The sequence below is a fragment of the Pinus tabuliformis genome, chromosome 7 (assembly GCF_031772625.1).
Source record: "Pinus tabuliformis cultivar Carrire ecotype Pingquan chromosome 7, CPIR1, whole genome shotgun sequence".
NCBI lineage: Eukaryota > Viridiplantae > Streptophyta > Pinopsida > Pinales > Pinaceae > Pinus > Pinus tabuliformis.
Window position 1 is genome coordinate 1,459,178,091 of NC_142293.1, and position 17,326 is coordinate 1,459,195,416.

The following is a 17,326-nucleotide window of genomic DNA, read 5'->3' on the forward strand; positions in this document are numbered from 1 at the left end:
ACATAGAATAGGGGAGAAACAAGAATGCATTTCAGGGATTGCTTTTTTCCCAAATAAATGGTCATATGGATTGTAAGTACCGACAGAGACTAATGAGGAATTGATTTAGAGAGAAGGCATGTCTAGTAAAAATGAAATTATAGATAGTGATAAAGATTTGCGAGAGGGAGGGAAATTTACCCAGCAAATATAAATAATCCAAATTAGAAAATTTTCATGGCTTTTGTTTATTTATATAACTATTTTATTTTTATTTATATCATTGTTTCTTTTAATAGAAAGACCAAACATAAAACTTTCTACTGCATCCAACCTCGACAGTAACTCACATCTTTCTATAATAATCAGGAAAGCTGATTGTAAATAATTATATTGGTAGGAGAACACTCGACATGGATTTTTCCTTAGATTTTGCATCTCTCATCTCCCAGATGGGGGAAGAGCTTGTTTATCGTATTTTTTCGTTAATACAGAGCTCAAATAATAATGGAGAAATGAGAAGACAAGTCTTCTTACTTTTGAAGAACATATTTTTTTGCTTAGGAGGACATCGTGATAACATATTATTAAGGAAATTTTAAATATTTGAAAAAATTATTTTAGGGAGGGAAAAAAAGGAAATTTTAAATATTTGAAAAAATTATTTGAGGGAGGGCAAAAAAATCGTTTGAGGCAAGAATAGAGAAAACACAAAAGAAAAAAATAGTAGTTAAAAATGAAAGAATTTTTTCAAAACTTAAAAAAATTATGAACATAGCTTTATTATGCGAAAAAATTAAATATTTGAAAAAATTATTTGTGTGAGGGCGAAAAAAATCGTTGAGGAAGGAATAGACAAAACACAAAAAAAAAACAGTTCAAATGAAAGAAATTTTTCGAAACTTAAAAAAATTATGAACATAACTTTTATTATGCGAAAAAAATGCGGTTTGACACAATTTAAAAAAAAAAAAATTCTTTCAAGGAAAATCAAAACATTCTGAAAATAATTTAGTGGGGTGAGAAAACAGAAAAGGGAAACAACATTTAAAGGTATTTTTTCTCTTTGCGGAAAGGGTGAGAGATGGGTCCAAAGGGAAGCGCTGCTAGGGTTTATGAACCCTGCCGACTGAGTACCTCCCTGACGGATCTGAACTTATTTGATTCGAACGTAGCATATTAGACTTTCTGGATCGTACTTGTAGATTGAAGGTGCGACAATGAATGGTCCCCCGCCTCGACGTGAGGGGACGTAGTGAACCGCACCATGTTCATCCATGGGCGGAATCATGCAGATGTCATGGTTGTTTCATTAGGTATTGAAGAAACCCCGGCCATGGGGGTGCAATGGCAAGCAAGAGAAGGGAGAAGCCGCTGCTTGCCTAAAGAAGTAACCAGTTCCAAGTTTGTAATCCCTAACATCCCCTTGGAGCAAGCCCCCCACTATATGAAAGATCACGCCATGATTTGCAAATTTATGGGTATTTGGCCCAAGGAGCAAGACATATTAGTGTGGATCCAACACAAATGGGTACCCCAAGGACAATTCCAGCTATCTTCGAGAAAAAGGATTTTTCACAATCATTTTCGAGGCTCTCGAGGACAGAAAACACATATTTGAAAATGGGCCATATTTCATGGGCAGTGCGAGACTATTCCTCAGGTACTTGGAGGAATGCTATAACCCCGATAAGGAAGAATTCAAAGTGGCTCCGGTCTGGGTGTTATTATACTTGTTACCAAACGATTTTTGGTAACATGATATACTGGAAGGCATAGGAAACTCCATTGGCTAATTTTTCAAAATATTTGTGATTACAAAACGATGCTATCATGCAATTTTCCACTGGATCTGTGTGGTAACATGATATATTGGAAGGCATAAGAAACTCCATTGGCTAATTTTTCAAAATATCTGTGATTACAAAACGACGCTATCATGCAATTTTCCACTGGATCTGTGTGCATATGACCATTTCTCAACCATTTCTAGAGACCATTGAGTTGATTTACTATGATTCCACCTGGATCTAGCCTCTCGATTATGAACATGTCCCTTTCCAGTGTCGGTGGTGCCATGAATATGGCCATCTATTCCGAGATTTCCCTCTGACAATCGCGGAGGAAGCTAAGTTTGCCGCTCAGCGCCAAAATGAAGAAGGGTTCCAACAGGTTGTGGGGGCACCGCCCTTACCTGAATTGATCCCCACAAGACACTTCGCAGCGGCCCCTCAGCCTCGTTCGAAGATGACCCCCAAGGTCTCGACAACACCAACGACCCCCAGTTCCAACAATCCTTTTGCTGCCTTAGCAACCCTAGATCCAGATTTGGAGCATGCGATGGAAGCCCTTTCGTCCTCAAAGGAGATCATTCAATAAATGGAATTTGATAAGCAACTTGTTCTCCCAGTGGATAAGATGGCCACCAAGAGAAAATTCCAGATCACACTGAGGATGACCAACAGGTCAAAGAAGTCCTCACCCATATCAGCAAAATCTTGGAAGTGGAAGAGAAAAACAATAGATTAGGTGTAGAAGAGCAGAAAATGTTGGAGATCTTCAAAACTTGGATCAAATCAGATGTCAAAGGCATTCCATGGAATCAGTTGTCGCACTTTGGCCATCTCTACTCTCAATGGGCAACTAGATCAGGAAAACAAGATCCATATCTGCGGGGTACAGGAAAAGACAACAACTTATTGGCCCTCACCATTGTAGATCTGAGGGGTTCATAGAAGGGCAAGAAGGGGAGGAAGTCGACTAAAGACCTGATCCACGAAGCAGGGGAGTTACTGATGAATTCGGGGCAGATGGGACAACTGACTGATTACTTTCCTAGATTTGTCCCTCCTTTCCAATGAAGATAACCTCCTGAAACATCCAGGGCTTCAATAGCCCAAGTAAGATCTGATCCCTATAGGAAAAGATTGCTAAGTATAAGCTAGAAATTTTCCTTTTACAAGAAACCAAAATGAATGAAGATAAAATTATTGAGAACAACCAGCGATGTTGGAAGAACAGTAAAGAAATGTCCATAGAAGCAATCGGGGTCGCGGGGGGTTTGGAAATTCGTTGGGATCCTAACAAATTCATGCTCAAATATTTGGTCAGCTCTTGTTTCTCCCTTTCTACGACCTTCAGATTGATAGGCGCGGAATTATCGATGAGTCTCAATGCATGTTATGGTCCCTCCACACCACGAGATAAAGACCTCTTTCTCTCCCAGCTACGAGGGTTGAGTCGCTCTTGGGCAACAAAGGATTGGATTATTGGAGGGGAATTTTATATGATCAGAAATCTTGAAGAAAAGAGAGGTGGAGTCCGAAGATTGGATCCCTCCTCCTTGATATTCAATGATGGCATAGAATATCTCCACTTGGTTGACATTCTCCCCAAACACGACCTTCACACGTGGAATAATAGACGAGGTGGACAGAACCAGGTGGCAACCGGTTGGATCGCCTTCTCCTTTCAGTACATATTATTTTACAAGATCCAAATGTTGAAATCGATATCTTACCCTCCCTTGGATCAGACCACTAGCCCATCAGTCTGACGATGACTACCGAGGTTTCTCCTTGGAGAAAGCCCTTTCGATTTGAAATCTTATGGCTGCGTTACCCCACTCTTTTAGAGAAGCTTGAAACCTGTTATACCACGATGGAAGATCCTCCAAGCAATAATATACAATCCTTTCAAAAGAAACTCCAGGTGTTGAAACTCAAAATCAAAACCTAGAACCGCGAGGAGTTTGGCAACATTTTCGAGGAGAAACATAAGCTGGAAGCTCGATTGGAGGAAGTTGAGTGGACAATAATACAGGATGGCTGATCCCCATAGATTGTGGATGAAGTGGGGCACTTGATATGAGAGTTATAAGAAAGAACACTTCAAGAAGAGAACTTATAGCGTTAGAAATCGCACATTCAGTGGCTGCATGAGGGTGAGCGCAACTCTAAATTTTTTCATAGATCCATGATCAATCATCGCTAACGTAACCTAATCACTCAACATCAAGGATCTATTGGCACTCGCTATGAACACCAAGAAGATATTGAGAAATAACTGAAGACATACCTCTCCTTATTGTGAGATGAAGGCTATGATAGATTTGAAGCCATCTAGATCATCATGAAACATATCCCTTCGATGGTCTCTCCTGCTAAGAACAATGCCTTGCTTAGTCCCATCATGCTTTCTGAAGTGGAAGAAGTGGTCAAGGCCATGCCCTCGAATAAAGCTCTCTCTGTGGATGAAGTGGGGCACTTGATATGAGAGCTATAAGAAAGAACACTTCAAGAAGAGAAGCTATAGCATTAGAAATCACACATTCATTGGCTACAGGAGGGTGAGCGCAACTCTAGATGTTTTCATAGATCCATGATCAATCATCGCTAACGTAACCTAATCACTCAACATCAAGGATCTATTGGATCTCGCTATGAACACCAAGAAGATATTGAGAAATAATTGAAGACCTACCTCTCCTGATTGTGAGACGAAGGCTATGATACATTTGAAGCCATCTAGATCATCATGCAGCATATCCCTTCCATGGTCTCTCCTGCTCAGAACAATGCCTTGCTTAGTCCCATCATGCTTTCTGAAGTGGAAGAAGTGGTCAAGGCCATGCCCTCCAATAAATCTCTTCATCCTCACAGATTCACCATTGAGTTCTTCAAAGTGGGTTGGTCCTTATTGAGTCAAGACATCTAAGATCTGGTGGAGGAATCTTGTCGTCTTCGTCAAATCTGGTCGGGTCTTGAGACATCTGCCTTACACTCATTCCTAGAGCCCAGTGGGTCTTGTCTCGCAGTGATTTTAGACCAATCTCCTTATGAAATTTCATTTTATAAACACCTCTCCACAATTCGTGTCAGACGTTTGAAACCTATCCTCCATCACATTATCAGCCAGGAACAATAGAGTTTTGTTGAAGGACACCAAATTCTGGATGGCATTGTCTCGGACCATGAGACCATCCATTCCTTGCAAGTCCACAAAATAAGAGGTATGTTGCTAAAACTGGATCTATCAAAAGCCTATGACCGCCTGAATTGGGATTATCTATTGGCAATCCTCTAGGATTTTGGATTTTCCGATGAATTGATCCATTGGATCAGATCCCTCAAATTCAATTGAATATAATCACAACTATATCGCTCTCCATAATCGTGAAAGACTGCGCTGCTGGAATATAAGGACGAAAAAAAGGCATGGGAACAAAGCGAAAACAATCCATTCCCCCTTTCTCAATCCTGATCAATGGATCCCCCTCGAAAACCTTCAGACCTTCTAGAGGAATCTGTCAAGGGGACCCCATATCCCCATTCCTCTTTATCATTGAAGCAGAGGGCTTGGGAAGAATGATAAAAGTCGCCAAGCAATGAAACTTGTTGGACAAAATAAACCTGCATAGAACTAATGTTCATATGACACACCAACATTTTGTGGATGATAATATTTTATTTGGTAAGGCTACTATCATGGAAGCGGCCTAGTTGAACAACATTCTGGTGGACTTCCAAAATGCTTCAGGTATGCTCCTAAACAAGGACAAATCGAGTATTTATTTATTCCATACACCCAGGACAGTTTAATATTGCCTGGCTAGAGTTCTAGGCTTCACCATCAGATCTCTTCCCTCTAAATATCTTGGGGTTCCTCTTATTTTTAATCCCCTCCACATTGCTCTATGGAAAGATCTCTGCTCAAGATATCCAAGAAGTTGTCGAACTGGAACTTCCATGTCCTCAACTTGGCTGGAAGAGCAACCCTTTTGAAATATGTACTACAAGCCATGCTGATGTATCAATTGTCCTCCCTCCCTTCCCCCAAATGTATATTTATGAGATAATGGCAATATTCAGATGATTCCTATGGAGCGGAGCCTCGATGGACTAGAAACAACGGCCTGTTGCTTGGCATAAGCTCTACCTCTCGAAGGCTCTAGGAGGCCTTAGTTTGAGGGACCCTGCAGTACTCAACACCACCCTTGAAGCCAAGCTATGCTGGAGATGATATTTGGAAAACAAACTGGACCCAAAAATATGGACAGGGGAAATCCCAGGAAGCCCTCATCCGCGAACCTCTTCTGAGTATAGGTTCGACAATTTGGAATCTTGCGAATAATAATAGTGATCTGATCCACAACCATTTCTTTTATGAAGTCAAGAAATGGATAGTCTTTCGTATTTTGGGTGGGACTCCTTGCAACAGTTCCCTTGTCTGGATCAGGATTAGTCCCTTTAAGATCTTATGCCTTTTTCCAATCGATCTCATCCACTCAGGTGGCAGACTACTGGATCAAAGATAGGACCTGTGAGCGACTGGGTGCCCATCTTTCACAGTGACCTGCCCATGTATCACAAGAGACGAATAAGCTCCGATGGGTCCTCTCTACTACTGGATTTTTCTCTATCAAGGAATCCTTCCTCATCAGGGATAATGCCATGATCCATTGGGATATCCCTTTCTGGCGGGAAATATGGAGCAGTAACTTATGGCCAAAGGTAGCGCACTTTCGTTGGCTATTTGGCCACAAGCATGTACTTACCTTGGATAGAATCTAGAAGCACGACTTTGTCGGTCCATCGATGTGTCCTTTATGCCAGAAGCCAAAAGAATCCCTGCGCCATCTCTTCGAGGGATGTATCATGACACGTGACGTATGGGACTAGGTGTCCATTCTTTTCGGCCCAATATATTGCCACCCAGAAGACATTCGAGAGTTTCTTGAAGGCTTGCCAACTCATTAGTTTTCCAATCTTATGGTGAGTCGAGCTTGGTGGCTCACTCTGGGCTTGCTTCTTTGAAACACCTGGAAAGAGAGAAACTGAGCCATTTTTGAAGGGAAAATATCAACCAATGCTCATATTTGGAGCCAGGCGACTTCCAACATCTGGGAAACCATACTAGCAGAAAAATGGGATCAAACAGATTGGGATGCGAGACCTCCTAACTCTCAGATTCTATCTCTGTTGAATCTCTCGTTCAACTTGGTTTATCCCAGGGCTCCTACTCCAAGACCTTCCCCTGCCCATTCCCCCTCCAGCTTCCTCCCACCCCTGGATGGTTGTATCCAGCTTAATTTTGATGGTGTTTCTAAGGGAAACCCTGACTCGATTGGTTTTGGAAGTACCCTCTGGGTCTCCTTTGTGACTCCTTCAGCTACCCATGTGCAATATACTCAAGTTCCTGTGGTGTAATGACAAAGAATGTGGTGGAAATCACTAGACTTAAGGTGGGTATTAGCCTGGCCTCTCAGTGTCGTTGTGGAAGGATCAAAATTATGGGGTTTCTATGGGAAACCTTGACTCGATTATTTTTGGAAGTACCCTTTGGGAATCCTTCGTGACTCTTCCGGCTACCCATGTGCAATATACTCAAGTTCCTGTGGTGTAATGACAAACAATGTGGTGGAAATGACTAGACTTGAGGTGGGTATTAGCTTGGCCTCTCAGCATCGCTATGGAAGGATCAAAATAGTGGGATACTCATGCCTTATTGTTTATATGGTCCAAAGAATTATAAAAAACATCGCTCCCCAGAAAGTGGATGGATGCTGGTGCTTAGAATCTCAACTCTCCTGCATCCAATAAAGCCTTACCTCTTTTCAGTGGGTCATTACCAACCATGTGTTTCGGGAGGGTAATAAAGTAGCAGATTGGTTGGCCAACCATGGCGAGACTACTTCATAGAGAGAATTTAGGACGACATGGGTGGATATTAAATCAAAGGTTGATCTGGACCTTGGAGAACTTTAGTCTTTTCAATCATTGTTAAAGGTTGATCTTGAAGTCCCCGATGGGGGTGATCATTTAGGGGGCTAGTTGGTGGTGCCTTGGAACGTGGAGCCAGAAGGGCCTCCATGTGCCACTCGTACGCAATGAATGGCCTTTGGAACCCGTACCTCGCTCCCCGCAAGTTGTGTTTAATATCGCACAGGGACATGCAAGAGGTCATTCACAGGTATTGGGTGACGAGGAGAGAGTGCCAGAGAGAACGAGGTGTGGTTTGTTTGCACCCTGGCTCAGGTTGTCACTTGCGGCATCAGAACAGGACAAGATCGTCAAATGCGGTTGGGAGGGGAATTGGCACTTGCATCAAGCATGGACATGGGACACGGGTGAAGATTTCTTTGTCCGACGTGAAGAATTATTTGGTTTCGGGCCCAGATTGTGTGGGTGGGGAGCAGACAATGAGTTTTCCTTAGTCTGGCTCTATCTTTGGTTTGAGTAAGCTTCACTTGATTTTCATTTTGCTGGGGAGAGCAACTTCAGGGGCCCTTTTTGGTGTTGTATGAGCTCTGTGGACCCTGGGACCTGTGGCGTGCCTTCCAACTTCTTTGTTGCCCGTGGTTATGGTGCTGGTGCTCAGGACTTCAAGATCTTTACTAATTGGCTAATGTTGTCCAACAACTGTGGTATAGTAAGTGGAGCTTTATTTCAGTATTGTTAATTCAGTATTTTGTGGTGTGTTTCTCTAGTCAGGCAATACGCTTCCCGTGGTGGTATTGCCGGTGGTGGTGGTGTTGGTTGTACGCCTTGAGAGTGAGGGTGTGGTCACAGGGGGGGTTTCGGGCCACATATGGATGAATGCACGCAGTATGGAGAGCCTAGCTCGGAATCTGAGTAGGCTGAGAGCCACCACTCTGCTACGAATATGGCCCTATCTCCAGCCTGCTCCTTGAGCTACATAGAAGCTCTAGTCACCTTGGATTCCATCGTAGCCCAACAGAATAACATACAACTCAACATTGATACACAAAGGGCGCAGAGGTACGAGGACATGAACAAATTGGTTTCTTATATCAATGGCTTCCAACATATGCAAAATGAGACCTTGAAATTTGTGGAAGATATCTGGGATCAACACAGATGCAGCGATGATCATCTCCGTGCCTTGGAGATTTTGGTGGAGCACATTGATTACCATATGCATGAATGTGTTGCTCTCTTTTGTGCACCTCCTGCGTCTCCTCCCAATCCCCCTCCTTAATGTGTAATTTTGAGACATGTAATTTAGCTCTTTTTGTGCAGACAATAACAAAAGACACAGAGTTTAGAGCAAGGCTTGTGCAAACTCTTAAGCTTGTGACGCTGTATTTTGTTGTAGTGGTGATGTATTTTGTTGACACATATGCTATAATAATATAATGAGTGTTTTTCACCCAAAAAAAGGGTGAGAGATGGCATTAGTGTTCTTTTAAAACAAAAAGTTTGAACGAAGGAAATTTATTGAAAACCAAAACATTTCTTTGCATGAGAGGGGAAAAAAACACCTCTTTTTTCCTAGAGAGAAAAAAATATGGTGTTCAAAAGGTGTGCAATTTAACAACCGGAGAGACAAAAAATTACTAGTTGGAAATAGATATTAAAAAAAACAAAAAATGGTGAGATAAAATTAGTTCCATTGCCTGAAAGATTCCTTGAGTTAAAAAATTAAGTATGTTAGAGGAGTAGAATTTACCTTTCAGATGGAAATAGTAATAAAAAAATTATGATGGTGAAAGACATTTATTTTAGAGTGGAAGCCTTTTTTTTGCGAGAACAAAGACTAGCAGTTTTTTCCCCGAGCTTGGGAAAAATGTAGCAATTGAGACAAAAAAAATTAGTAGTTGGAAATATATATTTAAAATATGAAACAGAAACTGGTAAAAAAATTTAGCTTGATTACCCCAAAAATTTGTCGTTGGTTAAAAGAAAAAAATAATTTAACGACAAGGAGACACAAAAAATTACCAGTTGGGAAAAAAAACTTGGTGAGATAAAATTAGTTCCATTACCTAAAATATTTCTTATGAGGTAAAAAATTGAGTGTGTTACAGGAGTAGAATTTACCTTTCAGTCGGAAAACATTGATAAAAAAGTTTATGACGATGAAAGACATTTATTTGAGAGGGGAAGCCTTTCTTTTGGGGGCAACAGAAACTAGTGATTTTATTTCCCAGGCTTGGAAAAAAATGTAGGAATAGAGACGAAAAAATTTAGCAGTTGGAAATAGATATTAATACATAAATGAAATAGAAAGCAATGAAAGAATTGAGCTTGATTACCCCAAAAAATTGTTGTTGGTTAAAAACATTTAGGCCAACAGAGGAGTAAAAAACTTCCAGAGTTATTTTTCCAAACTTAGGAAAAATTTGAACATTAGTTTTCATTTTGCAAAAAAAATTCTCTCTGACACATGAATAAAACACAATTTTTTGCTTTCGAGGAAATTAAAAAACATTCATAAAATAATTTCATGGGGCGAGAAATCAGACAGGGGAAATAACATTTCAAAGTAAAATTTTCTCTTTGTGGCAAGGGCAATAGATGGCATGAGTGTTCCTTAAAAAAATTCAAATAATCCTGCATAACACAGAAAATTCAAGATATGTCATAAACGTTTTTTTTTAAAACCCAAATAAGGTCTGCAACCTTCGACATGAAAGTAGTTGAAAGAAACAAACTCTATGTTTCTTGAAGCAAAAAACCCTAAGCACGCAAACCGTAGCATCAACAAACCCCGAGTATGGAAACCCTAAGGAGAAAGCGCTCATGCAGAGAAACAACGAGGACAAAACCCTAACTTGTAAACCTGTGGTAAGAGATAGCGAGGAGTAAACTGAAAAAGCCAACCCTTGAGCTACGGACCCAAGCTCTTCAAAGCAACCAACACAAACGTAGAAAAACATGGTAGGCGACATATAATATGGCAGTGGTCCAGTACTATCGAGATTCGTGTATCCTTCCACATTTTTCCTCTATCAAAAGACCAAAAGCCAAAATCCATTAGAGTTCAGGAAACGTGGATGTCGGAAAGGATCCATAGGGAAAAAACCTTCAAAAAATGGGGCTCGTGTGACATGTTTACCTCCTCTGTGCCCGCCTAAGAGAGACTCTGGAACAATGTCCATAGGAGGCGAAATCATGGTAGTGTCTGGTGAGGGGCGAAAAAACCTTGGTTGTCAAATGTGAAGGCAGTGCCCCGGAACGATAGAGCTCAACAACAACGCGGGTTACATGTAGGGAGACCCCGCCCCTCTGTTGGATGAGCTACTTTATCTGCTCAGGAAAACGTCACAAATGACACAAGGGGGTGGGGAGGGTAGGGGTGGTAGGAAGGTCAATTGACACAGGGGGAGTGGAGACCGCTAGAAGAGAGGGTGGAAAGGTAGACGATGGATGCGTGGGAAGGGACGGGTAGAGGGATGGACTAGGGGCACGTTTCAATCCAGAAACTTCAATATAAATAATATTTAAAATGTGTTTTTTTAAAATTGATTGAAAATGTTTATTGTGATATTTAATTTAATTATTGTGTTTTTTAATATTATAAACAAAAATGAAATAAATTGTTTTATAAAATTAAATAATATATATATATATATATATATATATATATATATATATATATATGTTGCCAAATTTACTAGGAGCATCAAATTCTACAGACGGTTTGATTAGAACCATCACCCAAAATGAACCTGGAAGCACTTTCCAACAAACTGGAAACGTGTACATTGGACAAACCTATTTCCCATCATATGGTGATCTACTTGCAACTCAAATTTCACCCAACACGGGATATTAGCCTAATCAACTTACTCTCTCTCAATACTCTTTAGGGTAACCAACATCCTCCTACGCAGGGTGGCCAGTACCCGCCATGTGTCGTAGAGGAACTTCCCCTAACTCGAGACAAGGGAACACTTACCATCCTTTTCCGAACACTCCAACAGACCAACCCCAAGGCTCAACCTAGTTGAGGTCAATTTTGTGTAACCTTCTTTCCCACGACAATGACAGTCATTTAAACAGTTGAGAACAAAAAACCCTTCAAATGCTAATAAGAATAAAGGAAAGAACAAACAAAAAGGGGAACCTAGGGGGTAACAACCAAAACAAACCTCTGCGGACATCAGATAGGGGAAATCCCCCTTAAAAAAAAAAACAAACAACTAGTGTCACAACAATAATGAACCACAAAATTAGAGTAAGAATAATAGACTAAGGACTAATCACTCTTGTGCTACTTGTGGGGAATATGGTCTCTACACCCATATTTTGCCACAACTCTCAGAGTTGAAGAGGATGGGAGAAGTAGGAAGGCAAACAAGGACGAACCAACAACCTGCGGTCATTCATAATCTTTTCCCATACTAGGGAGTTGTGCAAACCCAACACGAGCACCCCCCACCACTGTATCAAATCCCAACCGAGGATAGTTCTAGTGACCTAACCAATCATGACATTTTCATGGTTAGAGAAAATGTTCTCCTACAAACTCGAAACTAGGATTATGAAACCCCTCCAGAAACCAATCCTTGCACATCAACTAACGCTACAACGATGCCACCTTTTACATTGACTTTACCGGTTGTAGAAGCCATCCGATGAATGATCAAAATGTCACCATGTCGTGTAAGGCATAATTCAAAAGCAGCTTACAACTACAACATTGTTAATGTTCTACCTCAATTTGCATTAGCTATGTTAGCATTGGAGGTTTCGAAAACTTGCCTTACCCAAAGGAAAGCGCAACTTTCCAAATTAGGTGCAATTGACCTTACCGACTTGCATTTGATGGCATTTGATTTGGATAATACTACACCACGACTTCCATCTTTAGTTTCTTTCTATATCCCTGTCACTATTTGGAACATCACCATCCATCGATGCATTGCGAGTCATGGTATTTATGGAAACCTTTTCTCCACTGCTACTTACCCCTCTTACAACCAGTGAAACATTGTTGATTATCCTACTATTCAAACTATGTCTAGTCTAAAATCCCATCTACACCTATTATGGGTGGTGTTCAACATTTTCATGTCCTTACTTTTTTCATATCATCTTCTTGACCCCTAGTTATCACCCATTTCAGTGCTATTAGTTCGACTACCTTCAACAATCTGTTTGGTTGGAACCCTCTTCTTAGTTGTAACCCCTAGATAGCTTCCAATTGAGGCAATGTTTCTAGTATGCACATACCTACTGGGGGAATTCTTGACCCTATACCTCTTGTGGTACAATCAAGCCCTTCGTTGATTGCTCTTTTTCCTTCCGATGGTTATCTTGTTAGTGGTGGTCCTATGCATCATGCGCCTTATGTGCCAGTAGTGTTCCTTTTCTAGGACCTGTTGCATATCCTTGGGGCCTCCTTGTTCAACCATCATTGTTTTTTTCGGGGAAAATTTTATCCTAGGCCGATACGATGACACCAACACTCCTTGCTACTCTGAGAGTGGATGAGGTGCCTCTGACAATTTATTTTGTCTTTAAGGAAGAAGCCCCAAAGAGAATTTATGGTGTCTTTAAGGAAGAAGCCCCATAGAAAATTCACCCATGTGCTTTCCATTGTCATACCTCTTGCCCTATGTCAGTCTCCACCAGGAAAGAGCAGCAGATGAAAACAACTCCCCCAAAATCAATTCCTTTCAATGCAAGAAGCCATTTGTGTATGCAAGCACTTATGTATATGCATATAGATATGCAAACAAATATAGAGAATCAACTTTCATAAATGCACTTTTGAAATTTGTATATGGGTGACTTTTGTAAACACATATATATAACAACATGCATATATAGACAATATAGGAAAATACGAAAATATTTATAAAAGCTTATGGGAAAGTGGGATGAAATTATGGAACTCGACGCGCATTACTCGTAAGCTATGATAGAATTTTCTACTAAACATCTAACATAGACATAAATTGAAGGGGATCAAATTGCTATTATTCCTTGTAGTCAACCAAAAGATTTTATAAATGGAGAGAAATTAGATGAAGATGCTCCCACTCAATTTGTTGTTAATACAATTAGATCTTAAAAAGTGGAGGATGTTGTATGTGCTCGCATTAAGACATATATGAAATATGCCATGTGAGTATTTATTTGTTCAATTAATGAGATACATCTTATTCAAATTCAAATGAAGTCGAAATGTGTAGACATGTTTCCTAATTTCTTATCATTTCCCTTCTTTAGTTATTGGTGTGCATATGGTCCTGGGTCGACATGTAAATAAAGACGTGATGTAAATATAAATAATCCAAGAGGATCAACAACAACAAAAACACATTCCACGTGAAAGCATGAACGTTGGTTGTAGATGTCACTTCATCTTGCAACATCTTTATGTGCTTCTAAATGATGCTATTATAACATACACTGAGTGTAAATATTTTGATCAATCTAGTGTTTTCTTTTAGGGGAAGAGTCCAGTGGGCAGAACTCAAATGTTCAAGTATGTGCCACATATATCCTTGGATTTACGAGCTAGTTTCAAAAGGATGGTTGAAGATGGTTTTAATGTCACAATGGTTTGGGACAAATTAATCTCTAATGTGGAGAACCAACCTGGTGGGTTATTCATAGGGGTGGATCAGGATACTTTAATGACAAGGATGGATATTTCTAACATTTACAATAATATTAGACAAAAAATAATATATGAAGGATAACAGTGATCCAACAAGTGTCGAGTGTTGGTACAATAAGTTTCCAGATAGTTTCTTTTTCTATAAAAAAACAGGTTATTGTGCAAAAAATACCATTTATTATAGGCATACAAACACATTGGATGCATTCCATGATGGTGAAACATTCACAAAACAATGTTATGTCAATGGATTCTATATTTATTACAAATATGTATGGGGTGTGTACAAGGAAAATTTTAAGGATGAAAAATTATCTTGAAGTTTAAAAACATTGGGGAATCTCACTAGTCCCTAATATGAAAAATATAAAATGTTTATTGATATATTTGTAAATTATTCAAATTTATAATGGTTTTTTATATAGTATCTATATAATGTTGGCGATTTTTAAGGTAAATTAATTTTATATTGTAAAATTTAGGCGAATCATTTTTATAAAAAATGGAAATTAGCGAAACATGTTTGTGGAAGAATCATGGAAAATAGGCCCACTTGTGAATATTAGCCCCTAAAATTTTCCATGGGTGCGTATTATCACTCTTTTGATTTCTAGAGTGATAAAAATGATTTTTTTTGTTGTTGAACATAATACTTATGATTATGTGATTTCAATGTAGTATCCACTTTATACTTTAATGGTATTCGACAAACATTGTAATGGTGTCCTTGTGGGTTGGGTGATTTCTTCATGCAATACCATAGATGATATTAAAGATGGTTGGGAGCTTTATTTGCAATGAGAATGAAAGGCCGAAACATGTTTGTGGAAGAATCATGGAAAATAGGCCCACTTGTGAATATTAGCCCCTAAAATTTTCCATGGGTGCGTATTATCACTCTTTTGATTTCTAGAGTGATAAAAATGATTTTTTTTGTTGTTGAACATAATACTTATGATTATGTGATTTCAATGTAGTATCAACTTTATACTTTAATGGTATTCGACAAACATTGTAATGGTGTCCTTGTGGCTTGGGTGATTTCTTCATGCAATACCATAGATGATATTAAAAGATGGTTGGGAGCTTTATTTGCAATGAGAATGAAAGGCGGTCCACATTAAACACTGGGTGCAAGTCAAGGAATGGTGGAATGCTGAGCTTGAAATAATTTTCCCCTGCAACCTTAGTGATGGTGTAAGGACAATATCAGAGTAGGTGAAGCTTACGATGGGGTCCAGCGAGGCGCTCCTTCTGCCAATGTAGCCAAACTTTGTCGCCCACTTGGAACTTGTGTTGCACTTGACGCTGATCATGACGCTACCTGTACTTAGCATTGGCTCTGTCCAATATGTCATGTACTTGCCGGCGGATGTGTTGAATTCTCTAAATGAAGTTGTTAGCCTTGTCAGCTTCATATTGGACATGAGCCAAATCTGCTGGAGTAGCCGCAGATTGTATGGCACATCAATGGGACATAGTGAATGGAATCCCAATCCCACTTGGAAAGGGCTATGACCAATTGAGCTATGGAGAGCTCTGTTGTAGTTGCGCTGGACATAAAGGAGGATTTCATTCCATGTGCGTGGATGCTTCAAGTTGTACATGCGCAGAATGTGTACCATTGTCTTGTTGACGACCTTTGTTTGGCCATTAGTTTGGGGGTGGAAATTCGTGGAATTAGTGAGCTTGGTATTGACATCGAAGAGAGACTTGACCAAAATTTACTTAGAAAATTGTTGTCCGAATATGAGATAATGGACTGTGGTATCCCAAAGTGTAACCACACCCATTCAAAGAAGAGCTTAGTAGTGGTTTCTGCTGTGATACTCTTCTTGCAGGGCGTCAGAATGGCCATCTTAGAGAATTTGTCGACGACCATGAAATCACAGTTGTTGGCAGCCATGCTTAGTAGAAGGAAGGCCCAACATGTAATCCATGGAGATGTATTCCCCAGTTTGAATAGTAGGCAGAGGAGTATATAGACCTTTCTTCTTGATGGTCGGTTTGGGAATGGCACATGCAATGTGTAGGGTTTGATGTACTTCCCAACATCATATCGGAGGTTTAGCCAATAAAAATACTTATGTAGCACTGCCAATGTTTTGTCTACCCTGAAATATCCAGCGAACCCACTGTAGTGTGCCTCCCAAATCATCTTGGAACACTTGCTTGAAGGAACATAGAGGTGTCCCAGGTCGCGTAACAGTGCATCTTGGAGCTGAAAATTTGTAAATTTGCTTTCCTACTAGGAGCATTTGGTATGTGTTGTTTATTTTTGGATCGCTCTTGTAAATATGCGACCACCTCGTCGTGTCGTTCCCACGAGAGTCGAGCACATTAGTTAGCGTCGTGATCGGTGGTCAACTGAGGAAGTCTACAATGTTGTTGGTGCTTCTCTTTTTGTACTTAATTTTCAAATGGAATTGTTGCAAGTATGTGGACCATTTCTGATGGCAATCATTCTACAACTTCCCTTGTGTCTGTATGCACTGCAGGGGTCGTTAGTTTGTGTGTATGGATATTTCCATCCCCATAATGTAATGCTTCCATTGTAGGCAGGCTTGCACAATGGAATACATCTCTTTGTCATAATTGGGATACATTCAGACTATGTCTGAAAGTGTCTCACTATGATATGCCACTAGATGTCGTTGTTGAGTAAGAACTGCACTAATAACATAATCGGAGGAATTTGTCTCGATCTCAAATGGTTGTTGCAGGTAACGTGAACCCCAACACAAACTTGTGGTAGAAGTTGGCAAGGCCAAAAAAGTTGCAGGGCTATGTTAGAGTGGTTAGGGGTGGCCAATCTCGAATGACTTGTAACTTCGCTGAGTCCATATACACACCTCGCTCATCAATATTGTATCCCAGATATTGAACCTGAGTCATACCAAAAGTGAATTTCTCCAAATTGGTGCACAACTTGTGTTGCCGCAGGGTTTGGAGGACCTGTCGAATATGGTGA

General features: G+C 40.1%; 1 protein-coding gene across 3 annotated transcripts in view; it reads left to right on the forward strand.

Annotated features, from left to right (window-relative positions):
* The window catches only part of LOC149253273 (uncharacterized), a 110,043-nt gene that overhangs the window by 36,124 nt on the left and 56,593 nt on the right, over window positions 1–17,326 (forward strand). The window contains exon 3 of one of the 3 annotated variants that reach the window (XM_089456795.1): window positions 14,186–14,626. The exons of the other annotated variants lie outside the window; for them this stretch is intronic. Coding sequence (XP_089312921.1) covers window positions 14,186–14,437 — 252 coding nt within the window. The 3' untranslated portion in view covers window positions 14,438–14,626. Of the gene's footprint in view, window positions 1–14,185; window positions 14,627–17,326 lie in introns of those variants that run through there. 3 annotated transcript variants of the gene reach the window in all.